This window comes from Euprymna scolopes, chromosome 44, assembly GCF_053919585.1.
Source record: "Euprymna scolopes isolate OS-2025 chromosome 44, ASM5391958v1, whole genome shotgun sequence".
NCBI classification, from domain to species: domain Eukaryota; kingdom Metazoa; phylum Mollusca; class Cephalopoda; order Sepiida; family Sepiolidae; genus Euprymna; species Euprymna scolopes.
In genome coordinates, this window is record NC_136525.1 from 32,815,454 (window position 1) to 32,838,311 (window position 22,858).

General features: G+C 32.2%; 2 protein-coding genes across 2 annotated transcripts in view; one reads left to right on the forward strand and one right to left on the reverse strand.

Annotated features, from left to right (window-relative positions):
- The window catches only part of LOC145268767 (N-acetyltransferase 9-like protein), a 183,928-nt gene extending 167,799 nt beyond the window's left edge, over positions 1-16,129 (reverse strand). The window contains exon 1 of the mRNA XM_080124368.1: positions 16,076-16,129. The gene's annotated coding sequence lies outside the window, so the exon portion shown is untranslated. The remainder of the gene's footprint in view (positions 1-16,075) is intronic.
- A 399-nt stretch (positions 16,130-16,528) lies between these two features.
- LOC145268771 (charged multivesicular body protein 4b-like) overlaps positions 16,529-22,858 on the forward strand; it is a 37,748-nt gene continuing 31,418 nt past the window's right edge. Inside the window, exon 1 of the mRNA XM_080124376.1 lies at positions 16,529-16,959. Within this exon, the coding sequence (XP_079980502.1) occupies positions 16,776-16,959 (184 nt within the window). The 5' untranslated portion in view covers positions 16,529-16,775. The remainder of the gene's footprint in view (positions 16,960-22,858) is intronic.

Consider the following 22,858-nt stretch of genomic DNA (forward strand, 5'->3'; position numbering starts at 1 on the left):
ATACTGTACGATGGAGAGGTACATCTGAGGACTTATTACATTTCATTTTTATCTTAACTGATACAACCGAGTGGTCGGAAGATCCAAGTGGAGAAAGAACGGAAGCTGAATACAGTTCAGGGCAAGTTGTGAGAAGAAGGTCTAGGAGACTTGCATATTGGCCATCAGCATCGGACACACAGGTGGGTTCATGAACAATCTGAGTGAGGTCATAAGCAATGGAGAAATCATGACAGAACCTCCCCTTATCATCTGTCTTGTTTGAGTGAGTTAACTATTCCACATTGTGAACATTGAAGTCTCCACAGACATGAATATTTGCTGAAGGATAAGCAGATAGGACGTGGTCAATTTTCTCAGATATGCTTTTAAAGATAGTAACTCCGCTGTTGTGGGAGCGATAGAGAGCAAATATAAATGCAGCAGTTTGAGCAAGTGCAACCTGGAAGCACATATAGGGTAAGTTAGGATTTTCTCTGGAGATGTCCCTACCACATGGAAAGCCATCTTTTATATAGGCACATATTCCATGATCATGGCGATTTGGAAGCTAAATTAGAATATCCTTTAATTACAAACTCATCTAGGGAAATAGTCCGTTCAATGTCAGTTTCGCTTAGAAATAATATGTCTGGTTTAGTCTCCTGTAATTGGGTTTCAACCTCTGGAAGGTTAGAACGTAGACCCCTGATGTTGAAGAAGGAAACATGGTAGTGGGGGGTCTACGTTATAAGTTGGAGATCCAGGTTTAATTGTGTATTTTTTAGTGAAACTTTTCATGATCGAGTTTTGGGATTTGTGGACTAGGTCGATAGACTTGCTTGAAGCAGGGCAGAGGGGGAAAGTAAAAGAGAAATAGAAATGAAGAAATTTTTTTTTTTTTTTTTGTAGCACATGAAAAGATAAAGCCGTAACAATTACCCACTAATATGGCATCGAGAGGTCCCACCAGAAACTACTGCATAGTCCAGAATCCATTCACCAAATGGTAATTCAGCAGCCCCAGTACTTTGCACCTGCTGATAGGACAGCCTCCTTAGTGCTTGATCCAAGGTTCAGGTCCCTGACTATCAGGCGGATAACGTCAGCCCAGATAAAATGCTTACCTCCAGCATGCTTACTAGTGACATGACTACTGTTACATGATAAGGGCCCTTTTCATGTAAGTATAAAAATAGAGAGATTTAGTTAAAATGAAAATAAAATGAGAGAAAGCAGGAATCGAACCCTGGATATAAGTTTTAAAGAACAATAGGTTTAAATGGAATGTCCAGTAAATTGATTCTGATGAAATAAATAATAAATAAACTATCATTGTTAGAAAGAATGTGGATAATAAAATATGGGTTAAATGAATTAGATATGTAGGTTGAATTCCTTTGTGAAAACAACAAAGAAAAAATGGGAAATCAGAATGTTCGGAAACGTGCAGATCGCGCGTGTTGATGGCACGTGAATTGTGGTCACGTTGGCCGGACATGCATGGATTTCTCAATATAGGAAGTGAGAGTTAGTTAGTTAGTTAGTTAGTTAGTTAGTGAGAAACTCAGAGAGAGAGTCTGAGGATTCGAACGTCTAGAAGCGAGACGTTCACTTGTGAAACTTAGGATGAAGCTTTGAATTTTTGATGATGAAAACCACAGCTGGTCGTGAGAAGAAATAAAACCATCATGTGTTTTTGTAAACGTCGTCTTGTGTAGTAATTCTACAAAAAGGTAAAGTGAATTTTTATTATATGTCTATATGTCTGTGTTATAAAATGTCTTGACATACACATCTCATATCTACAATGTGAACCCTACATCTCATGTCTACACAATGTCTCCTCACTCTAAGAGCTTCTTCCATCAACACTTCTAAGTAATGAACATTTTAATATATATGAATCTTCATAACATGAACAATCTCTCTCACAACATCCCTCTTAATAAGACTCTCTATGAAACTCTCTCCTCTAAGACTCACTCGTAAAACTCTCTCAATGAAACCCCTATATAACACTACAAGGATATACATAGAAACAGAAAATTTCCAACATCTTTGGCGGCTGTTCATGCAAAATACTGCCAACCTAGAATACAGCTATTAAATATGAAGATCTTATGTACGGCATGAAAAGAAACTGGAATCTTAGGAAGATCTCCATCATTCCAGTAATTATAGGAGCAACTGGAAAAAGAATCTAACTTGATGAATATACCCTATGAACCAAGTGCAAGATAGATACAAACAATTGCACTTAAAGGGACGGTTAAAGTTTCTTAAAAGATCTCTTGGTTGAAATGTATGAGATAGTAGGTAAATGTCTGGCATCCGGTAGGATTGCCCATCTCTAGCAAGAACAAAATGATAAGAAAATGAAAAACTACTAAATGCACAAACACAAACATATATATACGACATATATAGATACAAATATATCCTACATATGCACGTGTATACTTCATATGTATACACCCACGTTTACTATGTACACATATATCTTACATATGCAAACACATATATTACATACACCAACATACATACTACATATGCATACAAACACACATATTGCATATGCATGCACAAACATATACAGTGTATACACACATATATTCTTTTTTCTAACTCCTTTTCACCCATCCAAGACATATTGCCACTTGGAAGTAAGGGCTACTGTTTGGGACTGTGGGGAGTTGAGTGGGGGATGCATGTTCATATTACATTTAAACTTTTGTATATCAGTACAGTTAGGGAATATTGTGGCGATGGGACAAAGGCTGGAGTTTATCTGATAACCCAGGATGTATTAGATTGGGTGATCTTTTTTTGGACTGTTTCAAAGAGTGAGAGACTATTGGTAGGTACGCCAGCCTTTATGTGGCAACAGTATTCCATGCACAAACTAATGAGATATAGGATACTCTCTGGTGTGAGTATTTTTCTAACATGATAGAGGGAGCCCACTTGCTTTGCAGCAGTGTTAGCAATGTCTTCAATGTATTTGTTCCAATTCATGTTACCTGCGAATGTTAAGTCGAAGAGTTTGAATGATGATCCCTCTGGTAAAGTGATATTTCTCAGAGCTATTGGTGCTTGAGAAGGTTTCTTGTAATTGTTACAAGAAAGAAGCTTAGTCTTAGTAGCATTAAATGTTACCATCCATTTACAGCTCCATTCCACTACAGACTGAAGATCATTTTGTAAGGTTTCTGCCATGGCCTTGGATATGTGCACATTCGTTTTCTCTTGTGCCTATTACAAAGTGTGATGTTCTCAGCATACACGTATGCATGCATGCACATGTATACTACATACTCATGCACATATGTATATAATACATACGCATACACATACATATATAATATACATGTAAGCACAAACATAAGTACTACAGATGCATCACACATGAGCTATTCAATAAAATAGATTTTCAATATCTTACCCGTCAGATATTGAAGATCGAAAGTTTTGTGATGTGAGAAAGAGAAAAACCACTTAAGACTTGTAGAAAAATCAATCAACCAATCGAGAAAAATCAACCAAAATGACGGCAAAGAAGGGGAAGCAACCTTTTCTTCTTAAGATATGACTAAGCATTAGCCGCCCTCACAATTCAAATGATTTTAAGGTAATTTTATGGTTAAGGTACTTCAACCATTTTGACTACGGAAGACCATACACAAGAAATATAATCACTAGTTTTTCTTTTATGGAAATCACTCCAAACAAGGCATGAAGTCACTTGATGCAAGGAATATGAAAAATATTTATATTTTGTTTTAAGTTTATTCTCATACTAAACTTATTATAATTTATTTACGAGGGGTATTTAAAAAGTAATGTCTCATTTTTATTCTATCCAAATAAATAAGAGAGGATTGTATTGTTATGATGACTGAACTTATGCATTCATGACCTGAAAGTTTCATCTCCCCTAGTGCAGATATTGACGGTGTGAGACTAAGAAATCAACCTCTTTCATGGACGTGCATCAAATCAGAGATGTGTCATATAATTCCTGACAAAAGTGAATTGAGAATGATGGTGACTATATAGAAAAATAAATTCTGATGCACAAAAGGTCACTCATTTTAATGGTAGCACTCTCATTTTTGTAGCTCTTCAACTTTTTGAGTAAAAAGAATAGGAGGTTTTACATTTGGAATGACCATGGTGCATATGTGTGTGTGTATATATATATATATATATATATACTAAACTACCCGTGACCCGTTGGGTCAGTATGTTATATTAGCTATGGAATCCATGTATGAGCGTGATACTTGTGACGGAAAGAAAATAGTTTTTTTTGACATAACAGAAACATTTCTATGAAAGTATATTAAAATGAAAAATCATGGACGGATCACTCAAGCATGAAAAAAAATCCTCCCTATTCGTGTAAAGTTACCTATTTTTCCAAATAATCGCTCAAAAATCGAAAATTAAACATGATTTTCCTACGAATCGAACGTGAACGAAAGTCATTTAGCAGCAAAAACGCACATGAACCCACCGATGAAAAATATAAGAATGAAAAACCCATATTGGAATCCTTCAACCAAGTTATAGAAACTTAAAATCTAAAAAAAAATAATTAATAAAACCTGAAGCAAAAAAATAAAACCTAAATAAATAAAATAAAATAAAACTAATATTGAAACAGATTAGTAAATATGTCAACAAATTCACCGTTCTCACACAACTATTTTGTATCTAGAAATATAAACAAAAAATAAAAAAAGAAGTAAAAGGGACGGATAGAGTAGTAGTCGTAATAGTAGTCTTGGCTTTACTACAATTGTTCTTATGTTTGTCAATGGGTTAAAGTTGTTTAGTTGTAAGAAAATAGCGACAGTATAGTTGTAATAAAGAATAGTTGCAAAACACCCCCACTCTTCCCATGTTAAATAATAATTTCAAAATAATAACATTAATATTCAGTGCGCAGGTCAAAATCTGCAAAAGAAGCGATTTGTGTTTATTTGTTTATGTTGTTATGGGTTAATGTTTATGTGCGCATGTGCAACCGGTTGTCGTAAACCAGAAAGTGGGTTACATCACTCATTACAAGGTCATTTGAGTTTTATAATTATATATATACAAAGTTTATATAAGAATGCTTAATGGTAAATACAGCAAAATGTACTTTTTATTTACGTTTATGTAAACATTATAATACAGCTATATGATCGTGAAAATGTTTCAATCAATTAGTTATGAATAACAATCACTACGCTATTCTCTCAGTGACCACTTTACATTTATTAACTCTTATTCTCAATTGGTGACTTCCTTGTAAAACAACAACAAAAAAACCTAAAGACCTCATCAGGCGATGTTGCTTTTAAAAAAATCAAGTCTGCAATGAAATGGAAGAAAAAGTGAACTTCACAAAAATTCCAATTTGTGGTTTCATAATAATGGAAAGGTAAAAATAAAATGAATATACAACATACAATATATAAATATACAACATACAATATATAAATATACAACATACAATAAATAAATATACAACATACAATATATAAATATACAACATACAATATATAAATATACAACATACAATAAATAAATATACAACATACAATATATAAATATACAACATACAATATATAAATATACAACATACAATAAATAAATATACAACATACAATATATAAATATACAACATACAATATATAAATATACAACATACAATATATAAATATACAACATACAATAAATAAATATACAACATACAATATATAAATATACAACATACAATATATAAATATACAACATACAATATATAAATATACAACATACAATATATAAATATACAACATACAATATATAAATATACAACATACAATATATAAATATACAACATACAATAAATAAATATACAACATACAATATATAAATATACAACATACAATATATAAATATACAACATACAATATATAAATATAAGAAAATAAAAATAAGAATAAAATACTATAAAAGGATGATAAAAACAAACAAAATTCAACAGATAAAAAAAAAGAATGGAAAAGACAAGAAAATGGAAAAAAATTAACGGGTGAGCAAAGATGCAGAGAAAAAGAAAAATGGGTTTGTATGCGTTCACGCAAAATGTTGATATTAAATTTCACTGGCATTGAAACAGAAATCTGGTTAACTCAAAATCCTTCAAGGCTAGAAATACATTTGACATGCATATTAGTTATAAGGAAGGTGGGTAGTTGCTTTGTCTGACTCACTATATTTGCTTTTTATTAATTTTACTTTTTAACTTAAGAAGGTTCATAATAAAATTAATTTAGAATTAAAAGTTAGTTTAAATGTATTAAAAATATAATTATAATAAAAACAATACAGTTTAATTAATTAAGCTGTAAAATAAAAAGTAATAATGCAATAATAAGAAATCCTGGAAATATAAAAATCATAAGAAAAACAAGATAATGTGATATAATCTATATAATTATAAAACTCAAATGACCTTGTAACGGGTGTTGTAACCCAACATCCGGTTTACAACTTCCGGTTACGCATGTGTACATAAACATAAACCCATAACAGCGTAAACAAATAAACACAAATTGCTATACCGGTTTCATTCGAATAAACGGACGTCCTTAGAAAAGCGAGTATTTTAAATTTATTGAATAAAAAACTTCAAGATATGGGAAGCAAATGCAAAACGTGATTATAAATAATACGTATAATCATCGACCTGTTTCATATAATTATGATATATATTATACTAAACAATCAACGCGACAATAAAACATATTGTTTTACTGTGTACATTTTCAGCATCCCAATGTTTTTTTTGCATTTAAATTGTCCAAATAAAGAATTGTTAATACTTTCTGCTTTTTTTTTTTACATCATTCATTTCCATATTATGTTTAAGTTATTTTAACGCAATTTTCTTACAAACAAATCTATTTTAACCCGTTGACAACCATAAGAGCATTTTACAACGGCAATTTACCCACCGCCTTCCTCTTTTTTAAAATTTATTTTCCCTTTTTTAATACACCTTTCTTAAAAAACATTCATACATTTTCTTCTACACTACCAACATAAATAAATAACCCTGATAATATTTTTTTTAACTTGCATTACAAATAAATAATCAACGCAACAATAAAACATATTGTTTTACTGTGTACATTTTCAGTGTCAGAATTGTTTTGTTTTCACATTTAAATTAAACGATACTTTAACTTAAAGTATTATGGTATCTGTTCAGTGCACATTTACCTATAAGTATGGCGAACTACTCATAATTCAATGGCTGTAAGTGTTTTGTCAAAAATAAACAATTATAAACAGAACGACTCATAGAAACCTATCTATATTCTTTTTTCATTTTAATATACTTTCATAGAAACGTTTCTGTTATGTCACAAAAAACTATTTTCTTTATGTTACAAGTGTCACGCTCATACATTAATTCCATAGCTAATATAACATACTGACCCAACGCGTAAAGTATTAAAATGTAAAATGATAAACTAACTGGAATAGCAGGTAAATTATTTAAAGTGAAAAGGATATATACATAGCCGAGATAAATAAAAACAATGAGAATGAGTTTGATGCAAATAGGATGAAGGCGTTTCTAAGAGTATATAAACATATGATGGAATTACCAAACATTATTTTAATTTTAATAATAAATAAATAATTGTAGTATTAAAGCATAGGTATAATATAGAAGTTACATAAACTAAAGACTTAAAGCTCATCCTGGCTTTAAATCTAATAATACATAGTTTTTCATTTAAGCATAAATAACAAAGTGAATTTAAAGTGTTGGTTTTGACAACTGATGTTAAATGATGATTAGTTAGTTTAAGGTAATATAGAGAAAGTTTTTAGCATAGTTTGGATTGTTGAAGAAGCATTTATAGCCAGTATATCATTTTTGAGGTATTTCCACTATACCAATCTAGTATTTATTTATAGTAGAATCTTTGGTCATTATATTTGCTTTGTAAACCATAGAAGTTGTTAGACAGTTTTGTTCAAGAGGGCTTTATGGCTTATTAATACAACTACATGTTTTATTAATTTTTGTTTTACTTTGATTGTGTTCAGTATTATCACTCAGAAATTTGTTATTTTTTTTTTTTTTTTACATTTTCACCACAAACAAGGCACATTGCCACTTTGGTGTAGGGGGGTACTATCAGAGGCAACAACTACTGGGGTACTATGTTGGGATTTGGGCAGCAAGATGTCGGTTCACGTTGCACTTGAATTTCTGCATGTCAGTACAATTGGGGAAGTAGGGACCTGGAATGGAATTCCAGAGACTAGTGGTTCTGGGGAAGAAACTACTGGAGTAGAAAGATCTTTTACATCTAGGGATCTCTACTGTGTGGGGGTGGGATTTAGCTGCCTGTCAGGTTTGTCAAGGATGTCTACGTCGTGGGGGCACAAGTGTCTGCAGTTTGCCACAGCATTCACCATTAAAATACTTGTAGAACAAGCAGAGGGATGCAACATTTCGTCGATGGGACAAAGGCTGAAGCTTAGATGCCAGTTCAGGGCCTATCAGATTGGCGACTTTCTTTTGAACCTTGTCTAGGAGCGAGAGACTAGTACACCAGCCCAAATGTGACAGCAATACTCCATACATGGGCGAATGGTGGCCTTAAAGAGGTACAGGATACTTTCGGGTGTTAGTAGTTTTCTAGCACGGTAGAGAGAGCCTACCTTCTTCGCAGCGGCCCTGGCAATGCCCTCGATGTAATTGTTCCAACTCATGTTTACTGTGAATGTTAGGCCAAGCAGTTTGAAAGATGTACTTTCAGATAAAGAGTCACTGGCCATTGCTATTGGTGGCAGAGAAGGTTTTATTGTAATTATTGAAGGAAACCAGTTTAGTCTTGGCAGCATTGAATGTGACCATCCATTTTTGTCCCCATTCCACTACAGATTGGAGGTCATCCTCTAGTGTTTCTGCCATTTCTTTAGATATGTGTTCATTTGTTTTCCTGTCGTGCCTGTTATAGAGTATGGTGTCATCAGCATATATACCCACCTCAGAGGCAATTTTGTTGGGGAGGTGATTAATGAATATTAGGAACAATAGAGGTCCAAGGATAGACCCTTGAGGCACTCCGGCATTTATATCATATTGTTTAGATGTACGACCATCGAGGACAACCTGGTTTTTTCTCTTATCTAAGAAGGGTTTAATTAATTATGTTAACTATTCTACAAGTGATATCGTCTAATCTAATTTTCCTGAGGAGACCCTCATACCATACCCTGCCAAAAGCCTTAGATATATCTAGAGCTACTGCTCTGCCCTCCCCCGCTTTGTCCAGTGAATGGTATATACGTTCAGAGATTACAGTGAGGATGTCTGCTGTGGAACGGGCTTGTTTATATCCATATTGTTTATCATATATTAAGATATTAAGGTTAGCGTCTCCACCTTGGAGATTGAGTGTTTTTTTAGAAAATCGCCCATTTTTTATTTGGTCGTAAACAAATAATATTTTATTTTATTTGTTTATTATTTTTTAAAAACAGTAATCTACGTACATGCATGTTGCAGGGCCCTACTCCTCTTTAGCGTAGCTTGACTTTTATTAGGAATCGAACCCTGGACCTTATGTATTTCAGTCCAGCGTCTTAATTCATTATGCTATGATGCCATAAACAATTTACTGTTCCATTTTATCATTTATATATTCACATAGATTTTGTTGTTAATTTTTTAAACGATATTAAGGTATCCTAGCATAATGGATAAAGACGCTGGACTGAAATACATAAGGTCCCGGGGTTCGATTCCTAATAACAGTCAAGGTACGCTGAAGAAGGGTAGGGCCCCGAAACACGTATGTACGTAGATTACTGTTTTTAAAAAATAATAAACAAATAAAATAAAATATTATTTGTTTACGACCAAATAAAAAATGGGCGATTTTCTAAAAAACACTCAATCTCCAATTGTTTCAAGACTATTCGGACAAATTAAAAAATTATATCGTTTGAAAATTTTCACGAGAACAGCCTTTCATCAGACGTATTGAATAAAAAACACTTTAGCAATGAACAATATAGAATCCATTTCCCTTATAAGGAAAAAAATGAGAAGATATTTTACCTACATCTCATCCGTCAAAATATATATATATATATATATATATATATATATATATATATATATATATATATATATATATATATATATATAGCAGTTAAACTATTTACTATAAGCAGATCAATGCCCGGTGCCAAAGTGATTCAGCCACACTGACCAATCGGTTGGCAGGACTATTTTTAGCCCTTTGGGATCTCAGCTGCGAATGAACACTAAAGAGACTCTAGCAAGCGACCTGTACAGACCTCTCTCACTCACCCCTCCCACTGCTATTTGTTGACGACTACAGTCTGGTGGCAGACGACACCTTCAAACAGACATTTACACTTTCTTTCTTTCTCTTCAGTCTGAGATACAATCTCGCCTTTTCTAAATAAACCCTTTAGTATTGTTTTGTTAAAAGCAATGTCGTTTGGCCTTGTGTTTATTTAAGTAATTATTAGGAGAGAAATGCACAACATTTCCCTCCTATATATATATATATATATATATATATATATATATATTGGAAATCAGAAGTTATGCACCCAAAAACCTCTAAAATACTTTAAAGAAACAAATTTTTTTTTAATATTTCTTGATTGATATCTAATATGTAATATATTCAAATTTTATAAAAATTGGAGATATTGAAAATTTAGTATTCAATCCGATCAATATTTATTTTTAGTTACGAATAGAGGAAATGACTGTAAGAATTTACAGTCACATCTACTGTGTCTGCAACCCATAACACCAGGAATAAACTTAACAAGATAAAGTTTTTCCATATACACCTCTTAGTTTCCCGCTCTGATTTACATTTGGTTCTATGTATGGAGAGAGAGAAAAAGGAAAAAGAATGAAAAAAAAACAAAAAAAAACAAGTATTGTCTATGTGTTTAACAATGTGTTTAACAATGTCAATGTTTTGTATTTGCCCTCTTGTGTTCATCAGATGCATTTAGAAACAGAGTTCAAACCTAACTAAGGCATACTGCTAGAGAATTTGTTAAATGAAAATCGCTCCAGACTTAAAATGAAGTTAAACAGTGGCTTGCGAAAAGAATCATAGTACCTTGGCTTGATGTAAAAATAGGAGTGCTTCCTATAATGGCGGTGATACAAAGAACCAGTTTTTGATTATCAAGAACTAACTAAATATATCATGTGTCGCTTTGGTGGAGACACAATTGATATCTCTGAGAAACTATGCAGAAAGGAGATGTCAATTGAACTTAATCATAAAAAAATTCAAGGTAAGAGGGAAAAAAATCAGGAGGAAAGCAGTTCCACAAACATGCAATTCTTGGAAAGAAGCTACTGGAAAAAAAAAATTTGTAAAAAAGCTGTATTAGAATAAGGTTAGTTTGATTTACTTTTAAAGTTACATTTTTATTGACAAAAACATTGATGTAACAGTTCAATTCAATTGCTTCATTTGAAAAAAAAATAGTTAGAAAGTTCTACTCAAGTAACATACGCCCCCACTTCCCAATATGAGTTACAGGAAAAAAAATCAGAATTTAGTGCTCAGTCAAGTATTCTCTATGGAAATAATGATAAAGAAAAACTAGCTGCGTCTTCTATGATAAAGAAATGGTAGAGAACAGAAGAGATCATCTTCCACTAGATTGCAAAGTCGATTTTATACTTTGTTAAACTAAGAAAGAGTATTTTATGGTCTCTCCACACCAACCACCTTGCTGTCAAACATATATTCCCAATAAATTCCTTCTGATCTTTTTTTTTAATAGCCACAAGTGATTCTAAGCCATCTAGATATTGGGTAGTGGCCCACCAGTTTTCCATAGGCAGAAAACAGTTCACACCTGCTCATTTCATCATGTAGGTCTTTTCCTCTCAAAAATATCAATCTTCCTGCACTGTCAGTACTGAATCAGAGACCCACCACTGTTCCTCTCTTCAATGATTCCAGTGGTTTTGCCATTAGGCTAAACTTGTCAAGATGACACTACTGTTTTATTAACCAGAATGTCATCTAAATATGATGTCCATCTTTATTGAATTTTCAAAATTTTTGACATGATTTTTGGGGCAACATTTGCCTCGAACTCCAGTCTAGTCAGATAATACATCTTTCCTACATACCAAACCAACTGGAACTTCCAGAGATGTCTTGCAACATGAATTCATTTTAAATCCACAATCCTTGTCGCCATTGTCCTACAATTCCTCATAGTTTCTCATCGATATCAATTGTGTACTCGCCAGAGTGACACATAATATATTTGTTTAGTTATCAATAATCGAGAAATGGTCTGACTTTATTCTTTGTAGGTTGTATCACCACCATTATAGGAAGCACTCCTATCCCAATGTACCTCTGCAAGCCACCATTTAACTTCATTATCAAACTTGACTTTTTGTTCTTCAGTTAGTTTAGTATAATGATGATCGACATTGTTCTTTAATCTTGGAGGTTTTGAAATCCACTTCCATTGAACAGTCAACTCATTCCATCAAATTTTACACTGAAATCTTTATCCACCACTTCATATTGAATTTTTTCTTTATTCGCTCAGTTTAGGATTGTAGCACAATCTCCTCCTCTGATCTCTACGTTACCATTTCCTTTGATAATAACCCCTTCAAGTTGGTGGATAATATCTATCCACACTATGATATCAACACTATCAATCATTTTTTTTTCCCATCACAATTGCCTCGGTACTTAATAGTCATCCACATACTTCCAATGTTACAGTGCTAACTTCTCTGCATGCAACCTTCTATCGATCCATTTCTCTTATAGTACCTGTGCCCCAGCGATTATTTTAAAAACCCAATCAAATTAACGTGGCTGTACAGCCAGTATTGATGAGGGCTTTCATTCTTACGTCATTTACTGACACTCCTAATGTTGGTACTGATCTATTTTGCACCATTGCTGATGTAAAAGGATAACCGCTGATGCATCAGTTGCTCCACTTTCATTTTCCTGTGAACAGTATCTCGTGTTTGTTATATCAACAAGTTATTATACCCAGTTTGTTACAATCGCTCATAACGTGAGGACACTCATTCATTGCTAAATAGTTTACTTATTCTTGGTCTTCCATCCATTTATATCCTCTTTTTAGTTCTTATTTCATAACTGCTGCCACTTCCAGAGTGGCAGGATGTTCACATAGCTGTGAACATCCTGGCAGTTGAAATTAGTTCACTAATCAGCAGCTCTTTCACATTCAGTAACCGCTGTAGTGCCATGGAAATATATTCCAGGAAACCATTAATAAATCTCATGACCTGCTCTTGTTCAATTTCCTCTTTTTTGCTAATCTTTGTACATTCTTGTATGTCATAGTGCTGGGGTTTTGCCATACTTGCCATGCTTGGCCTGCGGGTTGGCAAGGGTATTTAAATCATACCTGAAGGAGTTTGCTAGATAGCCATTGGCACTTGGTGCTTATCTGCCTTTAAATAGGTATTGTTTTTAGTCCTGGTGGATGTCTAGCCACCCTCTTCATCAAGCAAGCTTGATGAGGAGTGCCAGTTTAGTCGCCGACGACTCGACCATGGACAGGTGGTACTGGTTTACATGTTACTAGTAGAAAGACCATTGAGGAAATTGAAAGTTATATCTACTTGAAATAGAAAATTACGAAAGACAGAGATCTTCTCCCTGAGATAAATGGAAGGGTAGCATTGGGATGGGCAGCTTTTGGGAAAGTGGAAAATATCATGAGAAGAAACCATAGAAACCATTTTTATTAAGTCCTTGAGACCTTCTCTTTGTAAACAAAAATAAAATCTCTTAGGATTTAATTTGATTTCTATGTGATTTTTACCCCATTCATTTATTTATTTTTATATATTTTTTGTCTCTCCCCCACCATATTCATGACAATATATATGTTTTTTTAATTGCAATTTTCCTCGGTTTAACTCTGTTGAGTGAGGAATGAAACCCAGTTAGCTAGCTATTTTCATTAAAAAAAATTTTTTTTTTAATCATCATGTTAATTGGTTTATATTCAGCCATAATATATATATATATATATATATATCTCGTATCCTCACCGTCACCCTAGCAAACAATGGTGCGGCTACTCAACTAAAAACAATAACAACATGCAACACATATCTACTCGCCAACCGGATGTCGACACTCCGTATTCCCCTAGATGAAATGCATAAAATTTGCCTCTCATGCATAATTAGCTTTTGCACACCCTTCCAGCCAACGTATAAAAAACAAAAATATTTCATCAGCCACTGACCCCGACCCAACCAAACCCATTCTTTTGTGGACGTAGATGAAGACACCCCATGTGGCAGAGGCTGTCGACTTTCTAACCAATCAAAATGCAAAAAAAAGCATATTTTCTGAGTCGAATTTGGAGTCAATTTTCAGGTCGAAATCGCTATAAAAGAGTGATGATTTCTCCATTTCGTCAGTGGGCATCTTGGAATTAACAAGCACACCAGATCCCCACTCGCTTGTATGACCACTACAACAGACGACTCTACAGACAATAGTCAACCCAATGGCACTGATACACACACTGATATTCTCAGCATATCTGCTACACCCGCTACTTGTCGTCTGCACAAACAATACAACTGTTCATTAAGGATACCTCTTATCAATTACTAATTTTCAGGACAACTCGGTTCTCAAACAGCCTCACATGTGCAGGCCACAGCCTTTCTAAAGGAAAACTATCCAGCTTCTAACCGATTCCCAGCCATTACCTCAATTACCAACCAGCCAGACGTAACCTGCTCGCAGACTCCAGGCTTACAAAGACCTACCACTACTAGCCCTGCCAAAAGACCTGATTTCAACGAACACATCCTGTTTCTGCAGGAGATAAGTTTTCTATTTATTTTCGATTTCGAGAAAATAAATTCTATGTAAATTTAATATCCACCTTAGTTATCTTTGCTTTGGTTGTGTTTCACTCATTTTTTATTTTTCTTCAGTTTGCGGTGTTAACATACTTATTAGCCCGCGGCATACATACATATATATATATATATATATATATATATATATATATATATATATATATATATATATAAACATTATGCATTTATATATACAGTATTCACTAATTACTTTAGTATAAACTAATTAACTGATCATTTTGAATTTGCAACATCACTATCAATGTAAAGACTCCAAATGTGAGCTATATTTAGTTTATTTAGTTTTATGCAAAGTGTGTATAAAAAGGTGCAAGCACTTCACAAAAATTCAGACGCCTCCAGTTTTTGTGAAATTTTAACAATAAGCGATAGACAATATTGTCATATTTGTGCAGTATTTTTAAGTGATTTTAACAAGCATAATATTTATTTTAAGCGATTTTAACAAGCATAATATTTATTTTAAGTGATTTTAACAAGCATAATATTTATTTTAAGTGATTTTAACAAGCATAATATTTATTTTATGTGATGTTAACAAACATAATATTTATTTTTAAGTGATTTTAACAAGCATAATATTTACTTTTAAGTGATTTTAAAAAGCATATTTATTTTAAGTGATTTTAACAAACATAATATTTATTTTTAAGTGATTTTAACAAGCATAATATTTTTTTAAGTGATTTTAACAAGCATAATATGGGCAGAACCTCTTATTTGAAAATTTACTATTTCAGATTTGAATGGATTTTAATTCAGAGTCATTAGACACCAATTAAACAAGATTTGCTGAATTTCTATTTCTTCTGCAGACCTCTTAAGCTTGAGACATCAAAATCATGAAGTGGATTTTGATCAAAATTGGAATAAGGACATTATATTTTGATTTTAATAGTTGTAAGTGGACATGAAAGTGGTGCAAAATCTGTTTTATTTAATTTTACCTGCCATAGGACGGATATTCTTCAAGTGTGTGTATGTGTGTGTGTGTGTGTGTGTGTGTGTGTGTGTGTGTATACTTGAATAACAAACACACACATTTATATTAATAGAAATATATTAATATATATATTAATATATATCATTACTTACCATTCCCAAACCAAAAGATCTAGTTAATGCGCACTAATAAGTTTGTTTTTGTTTCTTAATATATATATATATGTGTGTGTGTATACTTGAATAACAAACACACACATTTATATTAATAGAAATATATTAATATATATATTAATATATATCATTACTTACCATTCCCAAACCAAAAGATCTAGTTAATGCGCACTAATAAGTTTGTTTTTGTTTCTTATATATATATATATATATATATATATATATATATATATATATATATATATATATATATATATATATATATATATATATATATAGAGAGAGAGAGAGAGAGAGAGAGAGAGAGAGAGAGAGAGAGAGAGAGTTTTGTTTTGTTTTATGTGCGTGTGTGTGTATATAATGCCACCTGTGGCTGGAAGTATCATGCAGTTATTTACCCCTGATGATGACGCTCCATATGATGGCAAGGGTTGTCTGCCCTTGTTTTCTCTCAACCAATCAGCGATCGCGTAGCAACGCCCGTCGAGGGGGGAAAGCGGCCTCACACTTCGCAAAATAATAATAGACATTTTTTTTTGCTCGCCTTCCGCGGATTTACACTATTCGTCCGAGAAGGGAAACAAAAAAGGACCGAAGAATCTTGTGAAACTTGTCCACCCAGCTTGAGGAAGTTTGTTTCCTTTTTCTCTTTGGGAAGGTGCTAGAAGTGGTGACGACGATGAGTATCTTTGAGAAATTGTTCGGCTCCAACAAGAGCAACGAGAAAGCCCCTTCTCCACAAGAGGCCATCGACAAACTGCGATCCATCGAGGAAATGTTGATGAAAAAATCCGACTTTTTGGAGTCGAAAATCCAGACAGAACTCGAAACTGCTAAGAAACAGGGAAAGACCAACAAAAGAGGTATGATTTGATATAATTTTCCAACAAATTTTTCCAAACATTTCGGCCATTTTTTTTTTTTTTTATTTTATTCTTCGCGAGATGTTATTGACGTTGGACACAAAAAGTTGATTTTTTACCCGCATTCATATTTAAAAAGTTTTTTCCCCCCAACAATTTAAAATAAAAATAAAATGCACGTTTACAGTTAACAGACCGGGCTATATTTTCGTTTTTATTGGTAGAATTATCAAGTTGATTTGAGTTTTTATTTTTATTAAATTGTTAGGTGAAAGTACAGTATAGTTAACACCTTTGTTAAAAATGAGTTTCTAAATAATTATTTCAGTACTGTCCTTAAATTGTAGAAGTACCCCCTCCCCCAAAAAAACTGAATAATTTCCTATTCTGTAGTTATATTGAACCGATTAGCTCCCAAAATGGTTGCCAAATTTTATCAACTAGTTATGTCTGATTCTCAAAGCAGTAACTGAAAATTAATCCACCTTATCAATTTGTAGTCTGATTTTTGCTAATTTATTTTAAATAAACAAACAGTAAACACTTAAATTTATTTGTTTCTTACGAAACATACTTTCTATCTAACGTGGAGTCCAACTTTTTTTTATTTTATTTTATTATTTTTTTGTTGTTGTTAATTAATATTTTCGAAATTGGAAAAATATCGTAAAAATAAAAACAGTATTTACAAAATAATCCACAGAAATACAGTTTGATTCGAAAACACTAGAAAACAAATTCTTATTTTTAAAATACAAAAAAAAAAAGACGAAAATTGAAAAAAAAAAAAAAAAATCGACAAGAAATTTATACGGTGGATTAATTTACCCTGTCACTGCTAGGAAAATTAAGTTACAACTAGTCGATAAAATTTGGGAGCTAACACCTACAATATCAATATTGTAGGTGTTAGCTCCCAAATTTCCGGATATGTTTATTATTAAGGTTGGGCATCCATTAAAACTGTATCATGGTAAACCAATTCTTATCAACTGATTCATATTTTTTCAGTATTTATTTTAACAGCCTTAGATACACCCCCTAAAAATGAGATTCTACTTTTTTAGGCGATCACGTGTGAAAAGAAAATGAAACAATATTTTAGAAAAATATAAAGTAAGGTATGATCTCGACCATTCTATAGCATTTTAAAACCGTTAACTAATTTTTTATGTGATTACGCGTGATTTTACCTGAGTTTGTGTCACTCGGACTGAGGGTTAAGAACGGACTTTAGCTAACTTGGTTATCTTTACGGTTACTGTTTCCATTTCACTTCCGGTTCTCCTTCGTTTTTAATCATTTTACGGTATCTTTTGCTTATTAAATTGTTAAATAAAAGTACAGAATAAATAAAAGACCCAATTTCACAAGTTAAGGACTTTTGTAAATAATACCGTTATTATTTAGAAAAAAACCTTAACATGGGGAGGGGCAACCGGAAGTTAAGTGGAACCAGTTAAAGATAACCGCTGACTTTTACTTTACTAATTTTTTTAGCGTTATTCCCCAGCCCCACGGATTTTTTTTTTTTTTTTTCGTTAACTACCCTAGAAAGTTAGGATCTCCTGGAAATTTGATAATTTTGGCGTTACATTGGTCAGTCTGAATTGTAAATTTTTTTAGTTTCCCTTCTCACTGTTTTTCACGCAATTACTTAAAAATAATTAGAAACATTTTTGGGAGGGGGGGATAAAATTAATCAATTTTTCAAAATAAACAATACGTAATATCAAAACATTTTAGTTTAAAAAAAAAATGAGTTTTAACGAATAATCTTAAAGCTGTAAATTAAGAAATAATCCAAACGTGGTTTTACAACAATTTTGAAAACATGAAAAGTTTACCCTTTGATCCCCCCCCTCCACGCTGTTAACAAAAAAAAAAAAAAAAAAAAAAATGACATTTTTATTCTTATATGATTTATGCGTCAACATTGATGAAATATTTTGAAAAATAATTATTTTGATATTTTTAAAATAATTATTTTGTTCACAAATAATTTCATTGTTACGTCATATGACGTCAGTGGGAAAATCCCCTGAAACTCTTGTTTAAAATCTGGACTGATTCTTATAAAGACCAATATCATAATAGAAAGTTCATGGTACTATATAATTATAAGGTAAAATGATGAACCAGTTTTTGACCCCATATTTCCAAAATGGACTCCATTTTTACTTTGATCTTTTTTCGAACCCCCACCCCATCCTCCTTCTGTAATTAAAAAAAAATTTAATTTTAATTGTAATGTAAACCCTAAGTCCAGGGTGGCAATAAATAAAAAATAGAAATGTCCCAAAACAATCATTTTACATTATATTTGTATAGTAAATTTTATAGTCACAATCTTCAGTTGAGTTACTTTTAATGTTGTATTATGTGTTTTATTTGAAAAAAAGAAGTGGTTCTTCTTATTATTCATCCTATATTTGAAAAAAATTTGTATGATGTACGTATGTGAAAAAACAAAAATATACTCCAAAAATCACGAAAATTGATCAAGTATTATTCTTTATAAGGAAAATCATTTTTAAGCGATTAATGGGAATTCATGGGTTTTACAACATGCTTCCAGTAAGTATGAAGTATTGTTGAATTATCTTCCCTTTGTTTCTTCAGATATTTTTCAAAATTGTGAAAAAAAAAGTCAATTCTCTGATATTTGTAAAATTTGATTTTATTTTAAAAAAATAAAACAAATCAATTTACGTGCCGTTTCATCATATAGTACATCATCGTCATACAGATTTTTTTTTTTTTTTTTTTTTTTTTTGAATATTGGGGCAATTCTGAACAAGAACCAACATTTTTTAGTTCCCCTGAAAATGATTTCTAACCCTAAGAAGAACACTATTAAAGACTAGAGTGATTTTATTAGATTACCACACCAGCACATCCGACTCATTTTTTCATCAGCACATCATATTGTACGAATTCAAAGATTCTATTGTTAGCATCTGTTTCCTCAATATTTTTCTAGTCCGAATTCTTTCCCTTGAAAGACAGTGGGTACTTAGGGTTGAGGCCGCATGAAGGTTGCCAACATCTTAAGTGAAAGTAATTTTTGTAGGACAAACTAGATTTGAACTTTGAACACCCAAGTTGTTGGTCAGTGTCGTTAACCACTTGACCACAGTCACTTATTTTCATCGACATTTAAACAAATTCATTGTTTACCATAAAAAACCTAACTCTGGAAGGGATTACCCCCCTCCCTCCAAATATTTATTAAAATCTTAAAAACAAAATTGTAACATGAATTAAAAAAATTGTCTAGCATCATTTCAAGAATAAAACCAATGAAATTAAGAACAAACATAACTGTTGAAATTAATCAAAAACAATTTTGCTTTATTTACTCATTTGTGATCTATTTGCGTTAAAAATAAATTGACATTTTAATAGAAAATCTATGAAGTGGCTGTGTGTAGGTGATCATTTATCAGCCACGTTATATCTTCTAGAAGTAGAATTATGACGGAACTGAAAGGGACTGCTGAAAGAAGTTGAATCTATTTTCTAAAGGACAACATATTTGTATGTGTGTTTGTATGTCTAGCTAAAAGTCAAAAACTACAAAAAAAAAAAGACAAAGTTTGTATAGTCTTGATCGGAATTTTCCTGAATGAATAAAATTTCAAAAAAATCTTTGAAGATCAAATGGGACAGTTTTTTTTGTTTTTTTTTTGGGGGGGGTTATTATTATGTAGTAATTTGAAAGAAAAATGCTAACTAATTCCATGATGAATCTATTATATGAAGTAGTGTTGTCTCTGTATGTCCATTTAGTGAAGAATAGGTGGAGGAAGAAGGTAAACGAATATAGAGAGGTGGAAGTTATAATACAAATGCTACAATTTTGTCCTGGGTAACACCAGATAGTTCTTTTAATCTTAAGGTAAGGGTCAGGCATTTCAGTCTTCAAACCGTTAATTTAAAAAAAAATTATTTTTAAATTCAACTCTTCTTTTTGGCCCGGATGCTGCCAGATCAGACTGGAGATGCCTGACCTAAAATCCATGAAACATTGTTTTTTTTTTTTTTCCTTTCCATTAAAAAAATCAATCATGTTCTGCAAAAAGAAAAAAGCAATTTTTTTTCTACAAAATAACCAAACCAAACACCTTGAACAAATATTTGAAGGTATAAAGAACTTGAAACATGAAACTTTTTCCAAAATTACTGTATTAAACATTAAATAATCCAAAAAGGAGTGTACCGATTAATCGTCCACTTTGCTGATTAATCTGCCAATTAATAACTTTTCTCTTTCCTATTACATTTAAACTAATTCATCAGTGCCAAATGACTCAGATAGATTTGTCACATTAAAACAGTAACTGCTAATTTAACTTAACATTTCTTAAGTGTCTGGCCACTAACATGGCTTTTTGCCATTATTAAATAAAATTACAAAATACAAAGTACAATTTTTAAATGAATATCATCAAACAATTAGATAAAAAGAAATTATAAACCAACTACAAAGTACAAATTGTAATTTTTTAAGTGAATAACTATAAGCTGAAGTTCTGCTGCTCTACTTCCTCTTCTATTCTTGCTGCTTGCCTCCTCTGCTCTCAGTCACGTCAGTATTTAAATTTGAATACTTTTAAATTGTAATATAGAAACATTAGAGTTTATCCATTCTCATGACACAGTCTGTTCCTCATAGGTTCATACACATTACATGTACTAAAGAGCCTCTCACTCTCCACAGATGAAGGTGGTGCGCTTAAATATTTTGAAGCCAGTTTACTCGGCAGTGGTAAGGTCTCCTGTGTCTTCTTCCACCACTGAAATGGATCATTACTTCTTGCTAGCAGTGGTAAATCAACATAATGATCAGGTTCATTTGTGCATTTAAGAATAACGGATTTACTCCTTTTGAGTTTGGATTGTATTTCTGTTGTAGTTGCAGTCTCAAGGTTTAACTCAGCTTCCACCTGCTCTAAGTTTTGATTCGTTATGATATACTTATTTAAAGCTTCATCAAACAGGTTTGAAAGAGATACAGTTTTACTTTCATTTGAATCTTAACCTTCAGCAGAGATTGAAGAAGTGTATCCTATCATGATTCTGCTTCATTATCCTCAGTAGAAGATATAGAATCCAATTCTTAATTGTTTTCCATGTAATTGTTTTCAAATTTCAATCTTGGATCTAGGAAAAAAGACTCACAAGTTTTTTTTCATTTAGATAGGATGAAAATCTCGTTTCCATTAATTCATTGAATTTTTCAACAGTAATAAAGATTCCACTGAAGTTAGAAATATCAGATTTATATTGTACAGCTTTTGAAAGAAATAGCCTCAAAGCTATAATTGTAAGTATTATCGTCAATATGGTTGGTGTTATGTGATTTGCTTTTTTGGTGAATTCTTTCAAATAGATTCATAACTGGATATTTTATTAAACAAGTCCCCATTGGTAAGTTGTTAAAATAGGAATCTTATCAACAGCAAAGATTACAAGAGCTTTTCATTGTTCTAAATTTCTTTTTAGCATATAATATGTTGAATTCCACCGTGTGATCACATCTTGAATGAGTTTGTTTTTTCCAAATTAAGCTGATCCTGTATTTCAGTTAATTTGCTAATTACTAATGGAGAGTGATTAAACTGAGACTATATTTTTGTTAATTGTAAGGAATGTTTTAACAGCCTGTTGGGAAAATGAGTTGCAATGCATGTATGTATAACTCAATAACTTGAGTTTTATTTCTTCCGCCCGTCACACCAATAATTACCTGGCTAAGGTTAACACTTTTGTCCAAACTTCCAACTTCTGTACACGTAACGCACCTTCTCTCAACTCCCAACGTACTTCTGCTAATTCAACTTATTTCTTTGAAATCCAACTTCAAAATGAACGACCCTCTAAAAAATCAACCCTC